The sequence below is a fragment of the Strongylocentrotus purpuratus genome, unplaced genomic scaffold, assembly GCF_000002235.5.
Source record: "Strongylocentrotus purpuratus isolate Spur 01 unplaced genomic scaffold, Spur_5.0 spur5_scaffold_1, whole genome shotgun sequence".
Taxonomy (NCBI): Eukaryota; Metazoa; Echinodermata; class Echinoidea; order Camarodonta; family Strongylocentrotidae; genus Strongylocentrotus; species Strongylocentrotus purpuratus.
In genome coordinates, this window is record NW_022145594.1 from 34,628,155 (window position 1) to 34,654,440 (window position 26,286).

The following is a 26,286-nucleotide window of genomic DNA, read 5'->3' on the forward strand; positions in this document are numbered from 1 at the left end:
AAATCCGGGACCATTTTTTAAAATCTTATCTTTTTTTTTAAACTTGTAATTTTATTTTATTCTATTTCTATGTATTTATTTCATTTATTATTATTATTATTATTATTATTATTATTATTATTATTATTATTATTATTATTATTATTATTATTTCTTTTTGGGGGGAGGGGGGGGGGGGTGGGCGAACAAATGTCACAGAGTCCCTTGCCCCCCCCCCCCCCCCCCCCCCCCCATCAGCTTTTTTGAGGACACGGGCCACCGCGTTGCCGATTCTCATCCCCAAAATCCCCACATTAAAAAAAAATAAAAAATGGGGGATTGTTGAAGTCTTTGGGATGAAAAATAAATATTTGGGAATGAAAATAATATTGAGTTTTATGAAAAACGAATTTGGGGATTTTCTGTCAAAATTTGGCAACTTTGGGGATATTTTAAGTGTCGTTTGGGTGGGGATTTTGTGAAGATTTAACCTGGCAACGCACGCTGAGCTGGGCTGCTCATTTCCTGGATTACTTGTTCAAGTTGCTCACTTTTTTATCAGTCTGGTCTGAGTGTAGTGACAAGCAATATGGAAGCAAACAGGGCAAAGAAGTTGCGGCAATCCAGTCTCGCATCATTATTGGTCAACCCCCCCCCCCCCCCCCTTAGCAAAAAGCTAGATCCGCCCCTGATATACTATACTGACAATCAAGATTTTATTGGGTGTCGATCGGCTCCTTGGTATATAGATCTTGTATAATCTAACTACATTAAAAATATATATATAGAAATCAGACAACTAAATATTTTGAGAGAGCCGTGTGAAAATCTATTATTCAATGCGAAAAATCATTGCTTCGTATATATGCATCCCCCTCTTTTCGCCTGCCACCCTGCCAGATTAATCTGCCGGGGGCTTCCCTTAATATTGTAGCTATGGGAGTATTTTCAGTTATTCGGATTTGCCGGCTCAGTGTTTCACATTTATTTATTGGAATTTATGCAGCATAAACTATTTTCTAAATCACGGACAAGAGAGCCGCGTTAATGTCGGGACCATGCACCATAGTCATTGGACTTGGAGTGTGATTTAATTAGTACTGCGCTGAAGTCCAGCTCTGAAAATGGTCGAGCGCCATCTCTTGTGAAAAGTATTATGGTGCAAGTCTAATTTGACACATTTGAAGTTCCCATATTCCGTACTGCACGTTCTTTTGGGCTACCTACATCTGCCAAACAAATAAACACATGATAATGATGTAGAAGAAGAAAAAGAAGAAGAAGAAGGAAAAGAAGAAGAAGAAGAAGTAAAAGGAGAAGAAGAAGGAGAAAGAAAGAAGAGGAAGAAGAAAAAGAAGAAGAAGAGGAAGAAGAAGGAAAATAAGAAGAAGAAGAAGTAACTGAGGAGAAGAAGGAGAAAGAAAGAAGAGGAAGAAGAAAAAGAAGGAGAAGAGGAAGAAGAAGAAGGAAAATAAGAAGAAGAAGAAGTAAAAGGAGAAGAAGAAGGAGAAAGAAAGAAGAGGAAGAAGAAAAAGAAGAAGAAGAAGAGGAAGAAGAAGAAGGAAAAAAAGAGGAAGAAGAAGAAAAAGAAGTTGAAAACAAGGAGTCATCGATGGAATTTTTAAGCAATAATTATATGGACTTCTTTTCTCAAAAAGTCAAAGGGCTTGCGTGGATCATGGGGGGGGGGGGGGGGGGGGGGGGGGGGGGTGTGCTGCAGCCAATAGTGAGGCACCCGTCTGCTTTATTGTGAGCCAAGCTAGGGGTCGTCTCTAACTGATTTTTATTACATCTTGCCTTACATTCAAATCATAAATGGATTAAGTGGCACCACAATTTTTGTTGCTTGCATGACATTTTCATTCATAATTACTCATTCATATTTCTGAACTGGTTTATTGTCTTTTCTTTGGCTCTCTCCATGAATATGTCCTTATTTTTTATAATAATCATTTATCATTCTTTCTATTAATCAATTATTATTTTCCTTTTTTTCTCTCTTTACCTCAGTCTCTTTCGCTTCATTCATTTCTCAATCTTGAAAATAAAAAATGCATGTAAAGAAATCTTCAGTTTCTTTCAAAGGTATATTTCATTACAACAACATAATGAATATTCATGTAAATCCTAATGAATATTCATTTAAAAATAATGAATAATCATGTGAATCTATAAACGAGTAACAAGGTACAATTACAAATCAAGGCAGCTGTATTCTTTGGCAAATATGTTCCAGTTTTGGTGGGTCCGAACTGGGCCCCATTTCACAAAACGTGTCATCAGTGACAAATCAGCAAATTTGTCACTGGTTTTTGTCATTTGCCATTGAAAAAGGCTTTGTGAAAGTGGTCCATGAAGTGCTGAATTTGTGCCTAATCAAATAGCGGCAGCAGTTTATGATATGAAGTATTAGACAAAATATCAAAATATAATGAAATCATGTCTACTTTCTGAGTAACTGTCATCAATGATTTAAAATAGGGACAAAGAGTTGAAACATGGAAAATATTGTGGACACTTGTTTTGCCAAAATAATACACACCCTTTTCAAAGTATAACTTAGGAAAATAGCTATGAAAAAGAATTTTCACTTTTTAATTGATTGGGGATAAAAGAACAAAGAATCTACAGTTTTTCACTTATGTGAGACAAAAATAAAAAATACATTAATATTTTTCAAAGAATAACATTGATAGGATAGCACCGAAAACATTTGGCACAAGACGACGGCTAAATAGACAATTTTTGTAATGTAACCAAATCTAATGCATAAGTCTTTGTGAAGTGCCCCGATACACATTATGTCATTCATCCATTACAAATTATTGTATTCCAATGGTCAGAATGCAAATTGCATACATTAGTTTTTGCCAGGTAGGACAGACATTATGGCTTGTCCTACCTAACGACACGTAATATGCATTTTGCATTGTGACTATTGAAATGCAATTGTTCATAACAATATGAAATATTTGTATTGAGGCACTTCACAAAGACGTATGCATTAAATTTGGTTACGGTAGGAAAATTGTCTTTTAGCAGTCTATTAGGGTACCGGTGGTTGATTATTGCTACATGCTAATTAACTAAATACATGATAACATAAACATATTTACATTGGTCCAAAAATTATACATGTTTTAAAAGTAACACAAACATATATAGCCATACAAATTCATGAACTCGCAGATACTGTACTAAAAACATGTTTCAAATAGATACCGGGTAGTTCCAATTTTCTGTGATTTTCAAATTTCATTGAAGATAAATGATGCAGAGACCTGCACATACAAACATGTAAAAAAAGAACATTTAAATAAGTGCATTTCATGTATTACATGTGGTACATTTGCGTATTTTCCTCAAAAAACTAAAATTATTGTAAATTCATGGTTTTACATAATCATAGACTCATTGCATACTATGCATAAATACATTGACACAATATGGCGACTACTGCTTTGTTGGGCAAGCACAAAACAAAAGAATATACGCCATGTTGTGACCCAGTGAAACCAAATGGGCCAAACTCTGTGTATAGATGGCTTTGACTGTAAAGCCATACTGTAATAAAAGCATTCTTTAGCCATCTCAGGCTATCTGTAGCAGTATGGTCCGAAACTGAGCTGTTGTTTCTCACTTCGAGTCCTCTGTCTACAAAGTGGACATTAGTAATCTGGTTACGCACTGTTGGCAAGTTGACCATGAGATGGCGCCGTGCAATAAACAGTACGCTAGGGCTGACAGATCATCTGTTCAGTATCGCTTTAACACTAAGAATTTCCATAACACTGCCTACAATGAATAAGATAGCTATTAATTACATATATGAAATGATATAAATGAGGCTTTTCCATTGAAATAATGGTCTGTTCCTTTGATATATTCTCTTTTTGGCAAGTACAGTCAAACCTGTCTATAGTGGCCATGCATTTCATCTTCCTGGAGAGAGAAATGTGTGTTGTAGAACCTGTCTATGAAGGCCACATGTCTAAAGTGGCCACTTTCTCTGTTTGCCTTGGACAGTCTTAATAAACAGGTTTGACTGTGCTGGTATATTCACACAATAGCAACAATAAGGATTCAAGCGTTTCACCAAATCAACCACAAAATATATAACTATGGTAGATTCTTAATAGTAAATACCATAACTAATAACATGATAAAGATATGACAATACTTCATATATTTATACACCAAAAATGTATGACATAATTATAAATGATAACATAATACATACATCAAACTTTGTTATAAAAGATGGAATGACATGTTCATGGCTAATTGAAGGGGATATTTACATACAGGGCTCTATGTTTAACTCTTCTGACATAAGGCCTGTTGTATTTGACATACACGTATTTGGCATGTGGATGTAACAGTAGGAGCTAGGCCCTGGCTGTGAAAATTAGCTGAATATCATATTATTCATACATTTGAATATTTTTTTTTTTAAATCAAAGTGTTTATCCAAATAGAATGACATTGAGGGAAATTATAGACACATTTGGCCTCTTGTTCAGAAAAAGCCAAACTAAAACTGATTCTTTGTAAAATAAGAGTATATTTGGCTTTCCAAATGTTGGAAGCTTTCTCTTTAATGTTTAGACATGGTGCACTTGACAATTAACCCTATTTTAACTGGGCTATTTCAGACCAGGTTTTTACTGGGGGGGGGGGGGGGGGTCAAATCTCGGCCGTTTCACAACCGATCGCCCAAAAAATTTGCATGCATGTCAAGTGAAGAGTATAGAATACTATGGTAATTTCAATTTTTTTTTGAAAAATTTGCTCAATTGCATATTTATGGTAATTTATGCAAATAAGGTCATAAAATTCACATTTTTACCCATAAATCATATATAATTCATATTTAAGCATTCTTTTTCACTATATATATATTTGTTAGACCGTTTGGAATAATAATACAACGAAAATTGGAAGAGCCAGGTTATTCCTTATGTTATCTATTGTTTAGATAATTTCTCATGTATTTCATTGTTTTTTTAATTTATGTATTTTAGTGTTTTTCGTTGTTTTTACTTCATTTCTAACTACAATTCAACTAATTTGACCCCAAAACAAACACCTAAACTTTAAACAAGACCAAATAACCAATGTTTTTTCTCTTTTTAGGAAAAATGATATTTCCATGTGTTTTGAAATGACAAATTTTCGGGCTGACATGCAAAAGTTCATGTGACTTTGTAACTATATGTCTGATTTTCAAAAAAAATTGTTTTAAAAGATGCGTAAGACTCGAAAGAAAAAAGTAACGAAAGGAATACTTTATATCTGCCGCGGTTCCGGAGTAGTTGCTAAATTGACCCCCCCCCCCCCAGTTAACATAGGGTTAAAGGGGAATCCTCAACTCCCTTAACTCCCTCAATGATTTCATAAGATCTATATAGACACCAATATAATTTGTTGCTTACATTTTATTGGCTCCAAAACTATCATTTCTATAGGACAGTTCTTGACCCATTGCATTTGTATGGGAACCAGAAGTGCCTTTGCCAAATATGCCCCTGGCCGGTGCTGCCCTCTACACAGCGTTGCCAATTGGCATTTAATTGATTATAACTGTATTATTCTTTTCTCAAAGCCCGGATCTTTTTGTCTCATTTTTCAGTTCTTTTAACCAATAGCAGTACAGTGTCTCCTTTTAATGATATTTTTTGGGCATTATCTTTCGCAATTTCCTTTCACATTGTTTTTTTATATGAAACATTTTTAATTATGTTAAAACTATGAAGGAGTGGAAAATAAGATTAATCGCTGCCAATTTGAGGAGGGAAAACTGAATAATTAAAAAAAATTGAAAATTGAAATATTGTGGGTTAAAGGTAAAGACCAGTATTGGAAACGCCCCAATTTCAAAAAATGAAATGGAAGCTCTTATTACCAATCATGTGAAAGAATATGTTTTGACTAATACATGACAAAAATTTTGCCGGGAAACCGCCTACTAATTGATATATTTGGTAAATTAGTTTATCTACATGGTCTGTGAGAGATAAACGCACGTGTCACGCACGTGTGCGTATAGTCTCATATACATCTTTCTGTGTACAGTGCTTGTAACTTTATGAAGACTGGGCCAAATTTCTTATCATTTTGATGATTCAAGAACCTTGCAGTACACAACAATACTTATATGCTAGATGATCAACCTTTTCTGATCGATTCCACAACGTTTCTTTCACAATGCAATCGCATGACCATAACTGGTCTTTACCTTTAATAAAACCAACTTGTTTCCAGTTCGATTTTCAAACAAATCTTAGATGTGACAGAGAAAGGGTGATATTTCATACATTGGTAGCCAGTCTATCTTTAGAATCGTACGAAACTTCTGAATCCTTATCGGAATCATGCTCGTAACCGTACGGATCATCACGGTCGCGGTACTCTCCGTTTCCCTCCGGTTTATAGCGCGTGTAAGGCGGGTCGCAGAAGTCCCGCGGATCCACGTAATCCTCGTGATCGCTATGACGACTACGCTGGCTGCGGATACTGCGATCGTGGTAGATGGGTTCAGGTTTAGCGTCTTCAAATTTGGAGTACTGATTGTCGTGCCTAGCGTACGGGTCGTCGTCATTGTAAGGTTCGCGACGGTTGTCGTAGTCGTCTTCCCAAGGAGGAGGAGGACGCTGTGTGAAAATGAAAGGAAATATTGATTTGAACACGTCCAAATTATAATTATTATTATCATTTATATGACCAATCGGACATCATACAATGAGTATAAAAATCAGATAATACATAGACATTTCATAATACATTCAAACAGCTTTAGGAAAGCTGAGAGGAGAGAGAGAAGGATACAATCTGCTGGTCAGGGGTGACAAATGCAATTGAAATTGCTATTACTCGAAAGCATGTCACCCCTCCCCCCCCCCCCCCTCCCCCCAAAGCATTAATTAGATTAAATGATGATTTTTAAATGTTATATTTCATGTGATTATTAGAAGAGATTTCTATAACAATTAAGAAAATTTTCAATCATACATTCACCCTAAATATAATTATTGCAAATATGTTTGTATACAACTGGATGAAACAAATCTATTCTATCATCAATGACTAAGAAAATGGAAGTTTATGACATTTTCTGTACAGAGCAAATTGGAGAGGACCTTGCAAGATATATCAGTGTTGCCAATTTGTGTTTCACTGATGACAACTTTAAAAACTCATAACTTTTCTATTTCTAATCGGATATCGCTCAGACTTTCACTAGTTTGTTTCTTTCTTTCTTTGTTCAGATTTTATTCAATATTGTTCTCCTTTAAGGGTTGGATTCAGTCTTCATTCAGCTATCACATAGCATTACCCATGTTCTTTTCATACGATGCATGTCAAGCAAATAACCACACTGTGCCACGATGTATGTACCATGGCACCATGAAGTTGTGTGATCTAATGTAAGTTAACATTTAATTTCTTTAATCCTAAGTATGTTGAATATTAATTTAAATTATTTTTATGTGCCTTGAGCATCTCTAGAGATGGATATGTTGCGCTTTATAAATATTGTTATTATTATTATTATTATTATTATTACCCGATCAAACTGATGAGGTTCCATGTATTCGTTAGACTGCCTGCGTCTGTACTGCGGATCCTCCCACGAATCACGCTTCCGATTGACGAACTCATGCGGCATGGCGTAGCGAGGTCGTGACCCCGAGCTATGAGGGGAGCCGTCGGGTTCGTCACCTGTCTTCTTTCCCTTGTTGAGGGCGTCCTTTAGAGACATAACTTGGGGGATGATCTCAACAGGGATGGCTTCTTTACTTGCGTGATCCACTTGAGCTTTATCTGTTGATATTCAAAGGTATAAGGGACCAAGTAAAGATAACTAAAAATAATCTATACAACAAATGAAGAGTTGGTCGTTATTTATCACAGGCTGAAACAATAGAAATACTTGTAAGTAAACAATTTTTTTCATGAATATGTATGGCTAAAATAGAGATGAAATAATCTTTTTCTTCGCATGTTTTGTTTCATTACAATCGCATAGTAATGTGTATGCGCCACAAAAATGTATACAAAAATACTTTACTGTTCGCAAAAGCTCTTTTAGGATTTGGTGTTGTAGTGCAATTCTCTCACAGTGATAGTTAATAACGTATTTTATCATTTTACACTGAAGCTCTATTTCACTTTCCCAGGGCACTTTGAGAGTTTTTTTCGAGAGCTAGTACATGCTCCCTGTACTTTTTTTGTTTACTGGTACTATATGTGCAGACAACTGCAGAAATAGGCACTCAAGCCGTTTATAGATTAATCATGTTTCTTTTACTCTGAATCACAGGAGCCAGTCTAATATACATTGTATATAAATTTAACAATGTGTTTTATCTGTATAATTATATTGATGATTGTAGTTAAACAACTTTTTTAAAATCAATTGCATATATTGCCAAGTAATTTGAATTTAATTGTTCAACTTTATCTTGTATATACTGTATACATGTGCAATTCAGCATATTGCTGTAGACCATGTCGTTTAAAGCCCCATTGCACTACTTATAGCTACATGCGCCCTCTATATATCAAACAATGCCTAATCGGTGACCATTGGTCCCCCATGATCCTCTTTTTCTTATGTTAATTGAGAGCTGATTTGATGAGATAACCACCTGTCAGTTACAACGCTGGGTGGTCTAATCCCTCCTAGCCAGACCATTTTTAAATTTTCAAATTAAATCACTCACTCTTCCTAAGCCTCCTCCTGCAGTATGCCATGAAGATGATGGTCATGACGAAGATAAATCCAGACGCTGCTACTACTCCTATGATGATGTAGATGATCCGATCCATACCTGGTGTGTCATTAAAAAGGGAGAACAAATTGATACGTTTGATATGAAGGTGATATTTTGTAGCAACTTACTCATATATCTCAATATATCTTATATATATCTTACTATATATCTCAAACATGATTGTAATATTCACTTATATATATATATATATGATTATAAATGATTGTAATATGCACTCAATTCACAATACATGTGTATTAAAAAATAAATGTGGTCATTTCTACACATTTACAACATTCTATGTCAAGTATGATTGCAATATTCATTTAAACAGGTTCATTCACTGCACAATGTATATGTATTTTTTTTGTTTATGTGGTAATTTCTTCAGATCCATACCTGATGTTTCATTGAAGGGTAGAAAAATGCAAGGAAATACATGTTTTTGAAAGTATGAAGGGGGGTATTTCATAGCAATTTACTTAATATTTCAACTTTCAAGAGAAGACAGTCAACCCTTTCTTAGTCGTGTCTACTCCTCAAAGGTCACTTATCTATAGTGACCATGTATTTTTTGTTCCTTTGTTCTTTTTTTGCGGTCTCCCTCGAGAATGACAGGTGCAATAAAAACCTGTCTAGAAAGGCCACCAAATGTTGCAGTTATTATCATCTTCACATCATTATCTTCATCATCTTTATGATCACTATCATTATCATCATTAACTAACCTTGTTGTTCCAACATGATAATCTTTGACTGGATACCGACATCGTTCCAAACGGTGCAGTTATAATCACCATAGTCTTCCTTCCGAACTCTCTTGATGTGGAGCAGACTTGTGATTCCTCCTGCCGCGGTCTCTACCTGCTCCGCTTCGAACCGACCTTCACTACCTAAAAATTGAAATATTATCTTGAAATCATCATCAAGTCTCATCAATGGGGACTGCCCTGACAGAACCTTTATTTGGTTCTTTTGCAATTTCCCATTTCATGTTCATTATCTATTTCTTGGCTGTAAACATGTTTATTTTTTACTCTTGTCTTTACATCTCTTTTTAAAAAAAAGGTGGAATTTGTGATTCCTTTTCTTAAAGACTCAACTTTTCCGGCTTTGAAAGGACCTTCACTCCCTAAAATTAAAAATATAATCTTGATATCAAAATCAACTCTTATCAATATATCATACCATATTGTGTTCATAACCGGTTTCACAAAAAAATAATTTGTGATTCCTTTTCTTAAAGATTCAACTTTCTCGGCTTTGAAAGGACCTTCACTCCCTAAAAATCAAAATATTATCTTGATACCGGTATTCACATCAACTCTCATATCATATCATTCTCTATCCTTTCAATACAAAACTAATAAATTGGAATTCCCTCCCACCATTTATTTGTGAAATTAACAACCTTGACCACTTCAAAGCTTTACTCAAAACTCACATCTTCCTATTTGGAGGAGCTCGTGCCTTTGAATGTTTTTTTTAAACAGATATATGGTGCCATACAAATGCAGTGAATCACCATCATCATCATCATCATCAAAATAGAAATTTACAAGAATTCTTGTTCCTGCTGCTGAGCACACCACATTTTGTTTCTTCTCTCACCTGTTTCCAACTCGATATCTTTCCAGCTCCACATTATGAGGTAGGGGTCGGGTTTAGTATCTGTACGGCATTCCAAGATAGCTGTGCTGCCAACCTTAGCTCTCTGGACAGACGGACTATCGATGACAGGTATAGCTAACAAGAAAAGCAATAAACAATGTTAATAAAACATAACATCTCTCTAGCTCTATATGATGAGCTAGAGGTCTGGTTTAGTATCTGTACGGCATTCCAAGATAGCTGTGCTGCCAACCTTAGCTCTCTGGACAGACGGACTATCAATGACAGGTATAGCTAACAAGAAAAGAAATAAACAATGTTAATAAAACATAACATCTTTCCTGCTCTATTATGATGAGCTAGGGGTCTGGTTTAGTATCTGTACAACATTCTAAAATAGCTGTGCTGATATCCATGATGGGTATGGCTATCATGAAGAGAGATAAAGAAACAACTTAATAATGTATTTATGAACTACACATACATTACATTAAAAAGTCAATCATTACAGCTTTTTACCATCTTTGATAAAGATAAGTGGCAAGTCCTTACTGTACAATCTAAACAAGCCTGTACAGGTACCAGCTGCAGATGAGAAAAAACAGGTTGTTAATGAGGAGTTAAAGACAAAGACAGCACCAGATGAACCAATGCACCAACTACAATGATATTCAAGAATCTTCTTCTTAGTGATTATATTCAGAATTAAGTGGGAGGAAGGCAAGTGAAAACTTTCATACAAACAAAGTTAATTTTTCCACTGATCGCGAAGAAGGAACCAATTTACTAGTAACCTCGTTTTTGTGAATCACATTGACCTTCTCATCATCTCTCATGAAGCCTGGGAGGGGGTAGCATGAGAGGAAGGGGGTAGTGGATATTATTGCCCTAAAACACCCATTTTCACGTCTTTATCTTTCAATCTCTCACCGTTTATATCCAGCCTGCCTATGGTCGTGATAGGCTCAAAGCCTGGTACGGTTACAGAGCAGACGTATACTCCTACGTCAGACCCCCGAACCGTATCAAACTGCAGGCGTTGCATGGTGCTAAGCGTCGCTCGGGACCCTAGGCGAGTCCATTTTGTCGTAGGGGTGGGGTTGCCATCGCCAATACACTCCATCTGGGCAGGACTACCTTCATCAACTGATATACTGATTGGTACCTCAACTAGTCGTGGACCATCTGTAAACCAAGAAATATCATTTGATGCGATTGGGATTTGATTTGATTACAATACAAAATTATTTTTCATGTATTTATTGCATATATACATGTGTGCTATAGCAAATTTTAATAATAAACAAGGGAAACGCTCTTGGCGGTCTCGCCTGCATAACGCAATTCAATATGATAAACCAGAACGTCAATGACGTAGCGCTCATCCGCATCTCACAACAACAAATATCGTAAATTTTATGTGGTACACTTTTGAACTGGTCAAAAAATAAAAATTTGATGCCCTGGAAGGGACATAATTTCATTTCATTTGCATAAAGTACCATAAATAATCAATGGAGCAAAATCTCACAATTCTGTGTAGAAGTTTATTGTTCCAAATTTAGCTCTACCAGATAAGGCAAAATCGGTCAAGAAATGAGGGAAAAGAAGCAATTTTTGTTATTTTTGGAATAAATTTGCATAAATTACCATAATTAATTAATGGAGAACAATTTCAAAATTCTGTGTAGATGTTTAGTGTACCAAAGTTAGCTCTACTATATAAAGCAAACCAAATCAAAATCGGTCGAGAAATGAAGGAGAAGAAGCCTTTTTTGTGATTTCGAATAAATTTGCATAAATTAGCATAGATAATGAATTTCACGATTCTGTGTAGAAATTTTAAATTCCCTCCTAGCTCTATCATATGAAACAATCAGAATCAAAATCAGTTGAAAAATAACGAAGAAGAAGCATTTTGAAAATCTTAATGTTGATGCCACAACAAAGTCTAAGTTTGTTGACCTTAAATGGCCTTTGACCTTAACTTAGTGACCTGAAATTCTACTCACATGATTGGGGAGACTTGATAACCCTATAGTCCAAGTTTCATTGACTAAGAACTTATACTTTCAAAATTATATCAAAAATTCAAAAACTTAACCTTAGGTTAAGTTTTCGATGATGATGCTACAACATAGTCCAAGTCTGTTGACCTGAAATGACCTTTGACCTTGACTTTGTGATCTGAAATTCTACTCACATGATTGGGGATACTTGATTACCCTATAGTCAAAGTTTAATTGACTAAGAACTTATACTTTAAAAATTATACCAAAAATTCAAAAACTTAACCTTAGGTTAAGTTTTTGATGTTGACGCCGTCGCCGTCGCCGTCGCCGTCGCCGTCGCCGCCGCCGTCACCGGAAAAGCGGCGCCTATGTCTCGCTTTTTGCTACGCAGGCGAGACAAAAAGGGTCTATAGCCATTCCCACCACCATCAACACTGTCGAAGTCACTGCCATCATCATCATTTCTTCTTATATTCCTCGTAACTCACATATTTCAAAACAAGTATCAAAGACCTTGCATCGCTGAATGTTTCAAAGGAAATGACGCCAGCATAGAAAACATGCAGTGATTAATCTTTATCTTTATTATCATCTTCATCTTCATCTCTTTCATTATTGTCACCATCATCTAATAATCATCATCACCATCTTCATCTTAATCATCATCATCATCATCACCACCATCATCATTATCATCATGGTCACCATCATCATCATCATAATTTGTTTACTTACATAATACATTGAGTTCCATGCTTCCTTCTGTAGTACCTATCGTGTTTGTTGCAGAACATTTAATAGTAGCTTTGTGATCTTCCTTGGTGACGAGGAGCTCCATCTGATTGCTTTCAACACCTGTAAGACAAAAAGATTAACGATAAGGTTGTGTTCTGGGAAGGTATTCCGCTTACGATTTTACCTCTAATATCTGTAAAATCAAATCAGTATTATGAAATGATATTTTATCTCAGATCTTATCTTTCATTTTTTATCTCTAGCACATAATACGCACTACTTAAACGCTGGCACAAATTGTATGTGAAAGGTAAAATCATATTTAGTTTTTTTTTTACAACTCAAGATGCACAGGAAAAGCAACAACTTTTGAAAAGTATGGTCCGAGTCGTGTGATCGAAATAAAAAAATTAAACAAGATGGAACTTTGTCTGCACGCAGTCGAAAATGATGCCTCTGCCCTAGAGCAATTTTACAAACCAAAACAGAAACAATTTGTAAAATTCAAGTTTGATTGTAATCCATCTGTCGGTTTTAATGATAATGCATGCACAAGCTATTTATAGGCATCCTTAATGAGCCCCATGACCTTCGACCTTCTGACCCAAAAATCTATTAGTTCATTGGCTGTGTAAGATACATACATGAATCTAGTTTGGCAGGAATCCATCAATCAATTTCTGAGATAACGCGATAATAAGCTATTTTTGCATACATAATGAGCCCTGTGATCTTTGACCTTGGATCTTGTGACCCCAAAATCTACTCAGTTCATTGGCTCTGCGAGATACATACATGACCCAAGTGTGGCGGGAACCAATCAATCGGTTCTTGAGATAACGCGATCACGAGAACGGGACGTACGGACGGACGGACAACCCAAAAACATAATGCCTCCGACTACTTTGTAGAGGAGGCATAAAAACACTGAGTACATTTCTAAAGCAACATTATCGTAGAGTTATCGAGTTGTATTTCACGACTTTAATATGCCAACTAATAAGCCAGTAATTTTTCAAGGAAACCCCAGCAAATGTTAATTGCGCTCTCTCTTCTTTCTTTCTCCTCCTCGATTCCTCACCCTTATCATCTTGATCTCTCTCTTCTTCCCTGTCCATTCTATTTTCTCTTCCTTTTCTTTTGTTCTATCATTCCATACCATTCGGATTCCACATTCTTTATTTCCACAAGGCCAATTTCAGGCTTCATTTTAAGATCTCCTGTTCCAATTTCACAACATAATCAATGTAACCTGATGTATTTTTATTGGTACAGTCAAACCTGTCTATAGCGACCGCCCAAGGGAAACACAAAAAGTGGTCTTTGTAGACAGGTTTCTTTAGTAAACGTTTCAATGAGAAACCATTTTCAAGGGAAACCAAAAATGTGGTCTTTGTAGACAGGTGATCACTAAGGCAGGTTTGACGGTATTACCTACCTGTCAGCGTGTCACCATTCTTGGACCATACATATGACACGCTCCTAGGATTGGCATCCACCACACAGCGACAGATGGTGGTCGTTTCTTCTCTGATCTCAGCTGGTATCGTCTCCACGGCAACGACCGGCGCATCTGTGCAACGTAAAACAAAAATATAAATAATATAGATATCTGTGAAGTGTGAAGCCAACCGCACACTATACAATCGTCCTGTGATCTGATTGTCAAAGAAATGGAAACTGCGTTAGATAGGAAATCTAAACAAACACTTTCTTCCTGATTTTGATAAGAGTACTAAGAAACAGAAGTTTAAAGCATCTAACAAGTCAAGTCAAAATAAAAGTTGAATGAGATTCAAATTGTAGACAATCGCACTACTTGTGTGACGTCACTGCCATTCTGAGCCGATTTAGCTTAATTTAGCTTTAAATTCTGATTTTCATAATCATATGACTACTAGTACTTAGATCCTCGATCAATACGATTTTTAATTTATTTGAATGTTCGTATCAAATGAAACTGCAAACTCTAAGCCCTTCTACTCTACTCATGTATTTGGATTTTTTTTGGGGGGGGCCGGGGGCCCTAATTCTGAAGTTATTGAGCTAAACCACAAAATGTGGGATGATTTCTCGAAAGCAAAATGGAAAAGTATTGTATGCTTATGATATTATAAACATCAAAACATGAAAACATAACTAATTTGACAGGGGCAAAAAAATCAAAGATTAAAAAGCTCAAAAGTGTTGTCAATTAAAGGATCTTAAAGCATCTTAAAGCTTAATTCATTTTTTGAAATTTAAATTCCTGGTATCATCAAACACAGTATGGTCATGCCACAAAACATGGACACAGGAGTATGCAGAAATTTCTTTCTACTTATACATCTGGAAATTTGTTTGGGCCCTAAATCAGAAGTTATTGAGCCTTTCTCGAAAGCGAAATGGGGAAGTATATTCTTCTTATGTGATAATGAACAATAACTGATGAGGTTTACCCACTGAAATAGATGTGAATGCGCTTTTCAGAGGCTTGATGAAGATCTCATCTGGTATTACTGGACTACACCCTGCAAAGTTCATTGACCTTTGACCCCCCAGCCCCACCTAATGAGCCCAACAGTGGATTCTTGTTAAGTGAGTCATGAAAATGACCTTCACAGATGCAGTTCAGTGTGAGCTGGCAAGCAAGCAATCAACAGGCTGCTACAGGTGGAAGAGTGTTACATGTTTACATGTATGAAGACTTCAGACACATACAGCAAATTTATATGAAACTTATTTTTCAGAGAAATGTCGTAAAAAGAACATTGTTTGTTACAGAAAACAACATCATATGAAGAAATGTTGTATAAGGAAACTTATTTTGAAGAGGTCAACAGCTCATAAAACGTTCAGATTAGAGACCTTGTACAAATACACCCAACTTTCTAATATAATGGAAGGTGTGGAAGTAGAAACACCGCAGAAACAGATTGGTGAAAGTCTGAACAAAACCAAAAACATAAAGAAAGTTATATATGGTTGAAAGTTGAGACCCCTAAACATACATGTATATGTATATGAGTCTAAAATTGATAAATTGGTTAAAGGTAAAGACCAGTAATGGTCATGCGATTGCATTGAGAAAGAAACGTTGTGGAATCGATCAGAAAAGGTTGATAATCTAGCATCTAGCATCTGCGAGGTTCTGGAATCATCAAAATGATAAGAAATTTGGCCCATTCTTTGTAAAGTTACAAGCACTATACACAGAAAGATGTATATGGGACTACCCTATATCTCTGACAGACCATGAGAGAAACAAATTTACCAAATATATGAATTAGTAGGCGGTTTCCCGGCAAATTTTTTATCACCATGTATTAGTCAAAACATATTCTTTCACATGATTGGTAATGAGAGCTTCCATTTCATTTTTTGAAATTGGGGCGTTTCCAATACTGGTCTTTACCTTTAATTGCCGGTAAGGTATTTGAGGAGCAGTGTCCCACTCAGGTAGCTGATGATAATTTCATTTACTTTAAAGTGTGAACATGCAGCTACTAAATATAAATATCCATGTACAGTCAAACCTGCTTTAGTGACCACCTGTCTACAAAGACCACCTGTCTACAACAAGCACATTTTTGTTTCCCTTGAAAATGGTTTCTCATTGAAACATGTACTAAAGGAACCTGTCTACAAAGACTACTTTTTGTGTTTCCCTTGGGCTGTCGCTATAGACAGGTTTGACTGTACATGTACATGTACTGGTCCTAAACTGTTAACAAGAATAATGTTACTTAGAATAGAAAACAAGCTTCCACTTACGTTGCACATCAAAGGTCAAGCCAGCTACGATAGGCTCTGTAACAGCAGCATTGGATGCCCGGCACTCGTACACCAGCCCGTGATCATTCAGTTCAGGTGTGATCCCCAGGACACTCACAGCATCCCACAGCTTTCCAGAGACATCATTGGCGGCTCGTCCCGAACTGTATATGGCGCCCTCTAGAGGTGCATTGTCACGGAACCATGCGATGGTGGCAGCAGGGTTGGCACCGTTGGCGTTGCAGGTGAGGTTGACCGCCTCAGAGACTTTGACGGACATCGTTGGACTGCCATCTAGGGATACTGAGCCTGGTGGTCCTACAACCAAGGAGAAAAGGAGAAGATCATGAAGAATTTGAAGGACACTCTGGCCTAGTACAGAATGCAGGGATGCCTGTTATAATTAGTCTGAGGGCCTGAAAATCACCTAGAATGAGCTATTTTGTACACAAAAAAGCTGAAATGATGGCCTGAAAATAAATCACCAGGGCCTACATGTAAATCTGGCATCCCTGATAATGGTTGTTTTCAATAGAGCATACAAAGCAGAGAAATAGATAAACATCATATCTTCGGTACTACCTTTGGTGGAAGAAGCACATAAAACATTGTGAGGAAAAGTGGACAACAATTAGAGAAGTTATGATGCGACATCGTTGGAGTGCCATCTAGGGATTTATAAGTGCTATAAACATGGTACTATTTCTCGCCCTGACAGGAAGATGACACTTTCTAGAGGCACAGCTCAAAATAGCTCAAAATAGTTCCCTTTCCATTCAAGCCCCAATGTACTAGTTTGGCCAGGAGGGATTAGACCTCCCTGCATGGTCACTGACAGGTGGTTATCTCATCAAATCAGCTCTCGATTAACAAAAGAAAAGGGGGATCATGGGGGACCAATGGTCACCGATTAGGCATTGTTTGCTATAAAGAGGTCGCAAGTAGCTATAAGCAGTGCAGTGGGGGTTTAAGCAAGAACCTAATACCCAATACCTGTCTGACTTACTCTGGACGGTGAGTTTCGCCGTGTGGGAATTGAGTCCCGCATCCATCGCGCTGGGAGTCACCTGACATTGGTAGAGCCCGTCGTCTGCTAACGCTACACCCGTGATCTTCAGGTTATACTCCCCGGCAGACGCGTCTCCCTCGATGGCATACCGCGAGAGGCCTGGAATCGTGACATCCTTGTCAGAGCCGATGTGCTCGCCGTCTTTTATCCAGAACAGCTGGCCAGACTTCTCTGCTACCACGCACTGGAGGGTCACAGCCCCAGCACCGAAGTTGACGGCGGTATCTGCAGGCTCTTGCGTTAGACTTTGGGTAGCATTGGCTGAATATTGATGAAGGCGATAAACAGAAAAGGAAGATAATTAAAAAAATGAACTGAAAGAAAGAAGGCATTGATCCACTGCAATACAAGTTATATCTCTACCGTTGATATCCTGCAAGTATTATCAAAAACAACAAAATCCAAAACAAAACACCCCACCACCAACAACAACAACAACAGAAAACCACTAAAAACAACAAAACAAATGCAAAATTTAAGAGATTTTGTAAGATTATTTTCATAATTTTCTTCTCTCAGTCTCTGCATACATGTATAAAGACTTTGATTTTGGGCACCCATGTGTCCAGGGCGCCTGTTAGTGAAGAGCTCTCATTTAGGTTTAGACCACCTCCACAAATTTGGGTCAAAGGGTCTATGGACACATAAATATAAGAAGAGCTAATTTCTAACTAGAAAAAGATGTTTAATCCACAGCCTACATTACATGTATAAATTCAAATGTGTACCATAAATTGGAATTTGAATTTGAAGTGAGCAAAGTAGTTTCATTACGGGTGGGGTAAAAACACCTGAATCTGAAGACTAGTTAGCCTAGTACTGGAGAAGCTGTTACACTTCATCACAGAGTTGTTTATATTTCAAACCTGTCTTGTTTGTGGCAAAGTATGGCTAGAGGCAAGAGAAACAAGGTCAAATTCCAAAATGAGTCTTCAATCTTTGCTAAAATCCAACATCATAAATGAAAGAGCCCCTCCCCTCACACCACTCATTTATGGTGTTACTTTCCAAAATTCTGCCACTTACAAGTTACATGGATGTATACTAATTACTATTTTTTTTTTAAATGTAGCTATGAATTATTAGATTCATGAAAGATTTGTTTAAATCTCTTACTTTATTTATTTAAAACAACAAGAGAAAGCATGTAAAAAAGAACTGTGAAGTCTAGGCTACTGCCTGAAAACTGAATTCACAGGACAGAACAAGGCTGAAAAATAATGCACATAATTATACTTCTACAGAAAAAGAAGAAGAAATATGCAACGGAAATAATGAAACAAGAGATGAAAATAAACAATATGCAAAATATAAAAATTGATGATTTGTGTTGTATAAAGTAATCATATAGACTTATCAGTACATTTGGTATATACTAACACAGGTATATAGTTTATATTTCCCATAAAATATATATGGTAAAATATGTTTCACTTTTGAAAATACATGTTTTATAGTCAGACAAAAAGGTAACGGGGCATTGTGAATCTTCAAGCAATGTGTATCACACTTCCTCAAACACACAACAACAAAAAACGCCTCAGGTTTGCCGCTTCATATCTAAAAAGTAAAATGAGGCTACATTGGTGTTCTTCACATTGTTGCTTTGAAAAAACGATCCCTGTCTTCATCCATTGAAACCACCACCAGTCTCTGATGTCACATCAAGTAGTGTTTGATGCAGTCAATGTCAATGTTTATCACTCATGAAGCAAGCCCCAGCAGGACTATTACTGTCCCGCAGAGAGACCACTGTAACCACTCTCTCTAGGTCTGTTCTCATCAGCCCGAGATTGCCAAATAACCCACAATTTCTGATTTGAGAAATGAGCCCAAAGTTACATATCACGCTTTCATAAGCCTGAGACTCGACCTCGAAACTCAAAACTCGAGCTTGAGATATTTTGCTCAGAGTTCCTGCATAGTTCGAGTCTTCGGGCTGGTCAAGACACACTGGACAAATAGTGGGATATTTTGGAAAATAGGAGGACATTTTGCAAACTAGCCCAAGATATCTTTGGATGATTATCTCAATCAAATATCCCGCTAATTGCAACTGCGGGCTGATGAGGATGCAAATTAGCTAGATAATTTGCGATCAGGATAGTTAAAATGGCGGGTTATTTGGCAATCTTGTGCTGATGAAAACAGGCCTATTGATTCCCAGAATACTCTGCAGGCACAATCCCTTATTCGTTGATGCGCATAACAGTGCCTGCACTGTGAGACTAGGCTGACAGCATACTACATGGGCTCCATACTTTAGCTTCTTTGGACACAACCAGAGACCGACATATCTAGGCTCTGTTCAAGGCTCTAGGAATTGCAATAAAGTGTCAAATTAGAGTCTGTGTCTATAGACTACTCCTGGTCTGATCTAAGCTATGGGTAGGCTCCTTATACAGGCTCTATAATACATAGACGACTGGTGTCATGAACATTGTTGCTTTGAAAAATGATACCAATCTTTATCTATTGAAACCCAGCAGTGTTTGGTGCGATCAATGTCAATGTATATCACTCATAAATCAAATCTCAGCAGGACAATATGACCCGTGGAGAGACCACTCTCTGATGATCCGACCTAAGCAATAAGTAGTCTCTTAATACAGGCACTACAATACATGAACTATGTTTATGTGGGACTCTAGACAACATTGAAGTTATAAACATGACAATGCTTCCCAAGGGCCCGAAATAACAAGTATTCAAAGTTTTAAACTAAAAGCCTGGTTAACTTCAAAATTACAATTTAGTAAAGGCATGCACATGGCATCTAACTTCATGTGAGGATGCCTTCCGTTGCTCTTTAGTTATCAATATCATGCCAACCATAAAATCACTCATTCATTAGGCCTGTCCTCATCAACTCAAGTTTGCCAAATAACCCGCTATTTTAATTATCCCGATCGCAAATTATCCAGTTAATTTGCGACTTCATCAGCCTGCAGTTGCAATTAGCGGGATATTTGGTCGAGACAATATTCCCAAGATATCTTGGGCTAGTTTGCAAAATATCCTGCTATTTGTCCAGTGCGTCCTCACCAGCCCGAAAGCTCATACTATTACTATGCGCGAACGCTGAGCAAGATGTCTCGAGCTAATTTCTTGAGCACGAGTTTTGAGTTTCAAGGTCGAGTCTTCAGCTGATGAAGACGCGATTTGTAACTTCTGGCTTATTTCCCAAATCAGAAATAGCGGGCTATTTGGCAATCTCGAGCAGATGAAGACATACCTTTTGTTTGTAAGTAACCATGTGTGCATCCGCATTGTCCTTTACTTCGAGATTCTACTACTTTGAAATCAGGGGTGATAGTGAGCACTAAAAAAAAAAAATGTTTTTTTTGTTCTCTCTTCAATTACGCCCCCTTGAGTAAAAAAGAAAGAAGAGGATTCGCGGGGGGAAATGGCATCTAGCAACATTCGAGTAAGAAAATTTGGGAAAAATTGGAAAAATTGGGGAAAAAATAGGGCAAAATAGGGAAGAATAGAGAAAATAAGGGGGAAATCAGGAAAATCACAATAAAATAGGGAATAAAAAATCTGGTAAAAAAAAATTGGGAAGAAGAAAAAATCAGGAAAAAATCGGGAAACCGATTTAAATCGGGTTTTTATCAGGCCTGTGAAATGTACAACCATGACTTGAAAATTAAAGTTAATAATGGACTGTCATATGAACATCACTACACTGGATTACATATGTTTGGAGATAAAAGGGCATTACAAGGAAATCCAACCCTGATAGCATAGCAAACTACTCTAGAGGAAAGCAGACAAATCAGAGAAGTAGATTGAAGTTTTCATGAGATAAGGCAAAAAATGAGAAAGTTACGAATCTTTGAAAGTTTTATGACTGTCCATGTGCTCTTCAAATTGGCTGAATATGTTCAATACTCAGGTGAATCATATTTCCTAACAGCAAAAAAATACACAGGGGCCGTGAGCTATGTACATGTAGCTCTCTAAAGCTCCAAAAGAGCTCTAATACACTGGAGAAAAACTCTGGTAAAAAACAGCAAGAACATTAATCTGATAAAATTGCATCCCAATAAAACCCTGAATCCCAAAAAGAGCAAAATAGAAGGTAGCTTAAATTATACACTGTTTCCTACTACGGTCAGGGCTTAAATTAATCCAAGGCCACCAAGGCCATGGCCTCAATGCCCCTCTCATTGGCCTTGGAGATATTTTGTGCCCTTTCCAATTATTCTTATTTGTGCTGTAATATAGGAATGTGCCCTTCAGAAAAGTGGCCTTGCCCTAAAAATATTGAAATTAAAGGCCTGTACTGTACATGTACTAAAATAATCTTCTACCACTATCAGTCTTCAAGATTACAGTGAATTCCATGGAAACATGCCAAAATATGGTTTACTGTGAGTGTGGGCATATATGGCAGACTTGGCAAGAAGTTTCATAAATTGTATAGAAACAAACTTCTGGGTTCACGACATCTAGTTAGAGTATAATGAAGGAAAAAATATAACAGAATATCAGAATATTAGATGACTTCAGCCTGGATTATTCTACGATTGTAAGATTAGAATTCTTAGGTTTGCATTTGTGAAAATCATATATTTTATAATCTAAACTTTCATTTTGTTCACTTTTCTTAAACTTGGTTAAAGTACCTTGAAGGTATTTTTCTCCTTACCCTTTAAATTTACCAATTTTAAATGATGTAGATGTAAGTATTATCAAGGCCATGGCAAGATACCTAAGTATATATTTTCAATTCTTTTGTAACCGGTAATACAAATATTTCTTGAAAAAGGCCCTGCATTTTGGCATGGACCATGATTTTGGCAAAGACTGTTCACTTAATCTAACTTCAATATCTCCTGTGCATGCACCTTGCAAGGATTTCTTGGCCTAGCAATATTTCATCCTATTGTTACTATGACTACCAGGGCAAGAGGTTGGTAGATTAGAGACAGGTATCCAAGGTCAAAGGTCAAAGAGTGCTCAGTGAAGGAGCTTGTCATCACAATCCTTGCTCCTTAATAGTCTTAATACTCAGACCATTTCTACAAAAAAAATGCAAGATTGTTGGTGACGAACATATTTTTTGACCACATATATACAAAAGTACACCATGTCTAGACACAAAACAAACTACAATTTTGGCCTTTAATAAGCAACAAAGTTTATTTACGTCTGCACATAAAATTTCTTTAACTTTGACTCGGATCTTGTTTTCAATTTAAGCAAATGAGACTGTGTAACTATAGACTAATTATCTCCAAAGGTATGTGTCCTATCGATTTATGAGAGAGTTGTGTGAATAACTGCATGTTGTATTTGATGGATGTAGTTTGCTATGAAGACATACAGTTGTAGGTTCAAATCTTTGGTTCAAATATAGGTGAAATTGATCAGTGACACTTTAGTTTTAAGAAACCCCCCCCCCCCCAAACGAGTTTTACTTTTTTTAGCAAAAGAAGCATGAATTTCTATTTTCTCTATTGAAATGTTTATTACAGGCCATTAGGCCAACACTGTATTATTATTAGACGTTGTTGTACGCAATCCCTGTAATATGCAATTCATTTGTCAAGAACCAAAGAGAGGGATTTATAACCTGCCCCTCTCTCTCTCTCTTTATCTCTCTCCTTCCCTGTCCCTCCCCCTGTCCGCCTCTCTCACTTTCTCTCCTCCCCTCCCTCATTTACAGTAGTCATAGCAACTCTCAGTGAAGAACAAAGTGTTATCCACTTCAAATATAGAGCAATGGCAATTTTTATTAGCAATCAGCAGGCATGACAGATTTTCTTACGTTTGAATCACATTACAACAGCTCATGCACTAATGCCGAATGAAATGCCTCCAATCAAAACCAAGAATTTAGATTTGTCTACAAAAATGTTTAGGTACAAAAAGGTTGATGATTGTAGCTAAAATGGACTCACAACAAGTTATTAATCTTTCATAACTTAATCCCTGCATTTTCTGAGCAAATTTACCAGTGGATATAACTTTGGGAGACATTTCTACCAGTTTTCTGAGGTGATCCCTAAATTGCCTTAGGGTCCATGTCAAACACTTGCTGTTACTGGTTTACATTTGTGGTTAGCCCCATGCTGTTTCAAATTTAAAGTGATTTAGAAATCAATGGGTTTCTTGTTGCATTGGCAAAATATTCCTTCAGGACAGATTACAAGTTGCATGAAAACACTGTTTCAATACTCAAAATGACAGGTCAAATGTAGGATATTCTCAAAATGGATAAGACTTGAGGAAAACAATCAGATTGAAACTGTCTACTGTCAATGCTCTTTTTTAAATGGGAAGTTCATCCTGATATCAAATAGAAGCAGAATAATGAGATGGAACAGGCCCGGTGGGGTCACTCAATGTGACTTCCGGACCGCATGACCGTTACCACAAATGCATATAACCCCCTTTTGCGGTCAATTTCAAGGACATTTTGTAAAATTTTACCCCCTTTTTTACGTCAAAACAAGGACAAAATCCAATAAAATGTAGGAAAGTTGTGAATTATTAGGTTTTTATCAGTGAAACACACAAATTGACAACACTGTGACATATCTTGCGAGGTCCTCTTCATTTTGCTCTGGACAGGACATTTCATAAACTTCTTAAAATAATATTGATGACAGAATACATTTGTTTCATAATCATATAGGGGTTGTGTACAAATGATTTTCAAAAATTATGTTTAGGGTGTATGTACACATACAGTGTATGCATGATTGAAGAAAAAAAAATTAGAGAAATTTTTAGAGAAAACAGAAATTTCTGAATACTTTTACTTTTTTAGTACAGAACACATGGGAGGGGACCTCGCAAGACACGTCACAGGGCTACCAATTTAATTTTATTTACCTACATGAACAAACGAGAGGCAAACATATGTTTGCCAAACTGTTCATGCCATTCTACAGTACATGATCCATGTACATCCTCCTCCTCCTCCTCCTCCTCCTCCTCCTCCTCCTCCTCCTCCTCCTCCTCCTCCTCCTTCCTTCTTCCTTCTTCCTTCTTCCTTCTTCCTCTTCTTCTTCTTCTGTGAATAAGGTCCTCCACCTCATGTCCCCTCCTTCTTCTCCTCCTCCCCTTCCTCCCTTTTCTTCTCCCTTATTCTTCTTCCTTTCCTTTTCCTTTTTTTTTTCTTGTTCTTCTTTTTTCTCCTCCCTCTTCTTCTCCTCGACCTCTTCTTCTTGAAGAAAGATATTCTAATTTGTGGCAAGCAAAATCAAACAAATTTCTAAATGTTATTCCCCTGAATCGACATTTGTGGGAATTTTCTGCGTCTATTGAAAGTAGGTTATTTTTGGAGTGGACTTGCCCTTTAAAGTTTAAATTAACTTTCTGGACACAGAACATCTGGGTACACATGATTGCTAAAACAATGACAAAGTAGACCTACAATTTACATACCGATACCGGTAGGCCTACATGTAGAGTCTACATCAAGAATGAAGAATCGATTGTGATTTCTTTCAATAAATGTATGGACTAGATCTATGGTCTATGGGTATATTATAACTCCACATAAATATAATGATGCCTTCGTTCGGATGTTGCCAAGATCAAACAAAGCAAAGAAACAGAAACAGAAACAAAGCAACAAACATGCAAAGACTTTTAACCATTGTTTCATTGCAATTTGCATGCATACAAAATTACAAATACAATTCCATGCTCACAAAACTACACAAGTTGAATCCAATATTATTAGTGAATCAATCAATTTACCATACTCTAGATGTACGCAGGATGATAAAAGAAGACAAATCAGTACACAACAGTTCACCGGAATTTCAGGGAATAACATGGTTGCCTGATCCAGGAAAGAAAGGCTAGGCCGAGATGCAGATGAAGTGTTCTTGATCTCTCGTGGAATTTCACTCTCCTCACCTGGGCCGAGACTCGGCTTCAATCTCCAAATCCAATTTTATTTAACACTTTGCGAAAGCGAAAAATCTGGTTATTGGAACCAGCAAAGAAGTAGAATAGAATCACACGATTATGCGCATTATGCAGGTTCCAAATTTGTTGTTTTTATGTTTTTATAAACGTAGGAATATCAAATATTTTGATTTAGAAAACACCTTCCCAGTCCTTGCTCGCATCACATAAAGTTTAGTCACGCACGCATCTCTTGCCTTGTAATTGCGCCGAGCCTAGCCGGGTACGAAAGCTACATGCCACCAAGTCCACACGATACAAGTGAGATTGTGTATGGATGAGGGATGAGGCGGACCCCGATCTTCAAGTGAAACTTTTCGGTGACGCTATTTTGATTGACAGGCGAGAAACGGGTGGCGTTACCCCAATTTCATTGCATGTAGTTCTTGCGACCAATTTTGTGCAGTGAAATTTCTTT

At 36.9% G+C, this 26,286-nt stretch overlaps 1 protein-coding gene across 1 annotated transcript; it reads right to left on the reverse strand.

Annotated features, from left to right (window-relative positions):
* Positions 1-6,130: 6,130 nt before the first annotated feature.
* Positions 6,131-26,267, reverse strand: LOC100890311 (kin of IRRE-like protein 3). The gene is made up of 11 exons (XM_003723865.3): positions 25,656-26,267; positions 17,874-18,197; positions 16,868-17,185; positions 14,553-14,687; positions 13,115-13,234; positions 11,298-11,552; positions 10,368-10,502; positions 9,485-9,649; positions 8,706-8,813; positions 7,547-7,803; positions 6,131-6,632 (listed from the first exon to the last, which is right to left on the reverse strand). Exons 1-11 carry the CDS (start codon positions 25,732-25,734, stop codon positions 6,291-6,293), a joined length of 2,238 nt encoding a protein of 745 aa, XP_003723913.1. The 5' UTR covers positions 25,735-26,267; the 3' UTR covers positions 6,131-6,290.
* Between the last annotated feature and the right edge of the window lie 19 nt (positions 26,268-26,286).

Coding starts and splice junctions, on each gene's coding strand:
- LOC100890311 (XM_003723865.3), bottom strand. CDS start 25,734: ATGTTATTCCCTGAAATTCCGGTGAACTGTTGTGTACTGATTTGTCTT. Junction 10,503..11,297: donor AGGCAGGCTGGATATAAACG/GTGAGAGATTGA, acceptor TTTTCTTGTTAG/CTATACCTGTCATCGATAGT. Junction 7,804..8,705: donor CAGGAGGAGGCTTAGGAAGA/GTGAGTGATTTA, acceptor GAATATCAACAG/ATAAAGCTCAAGTGGATCAC.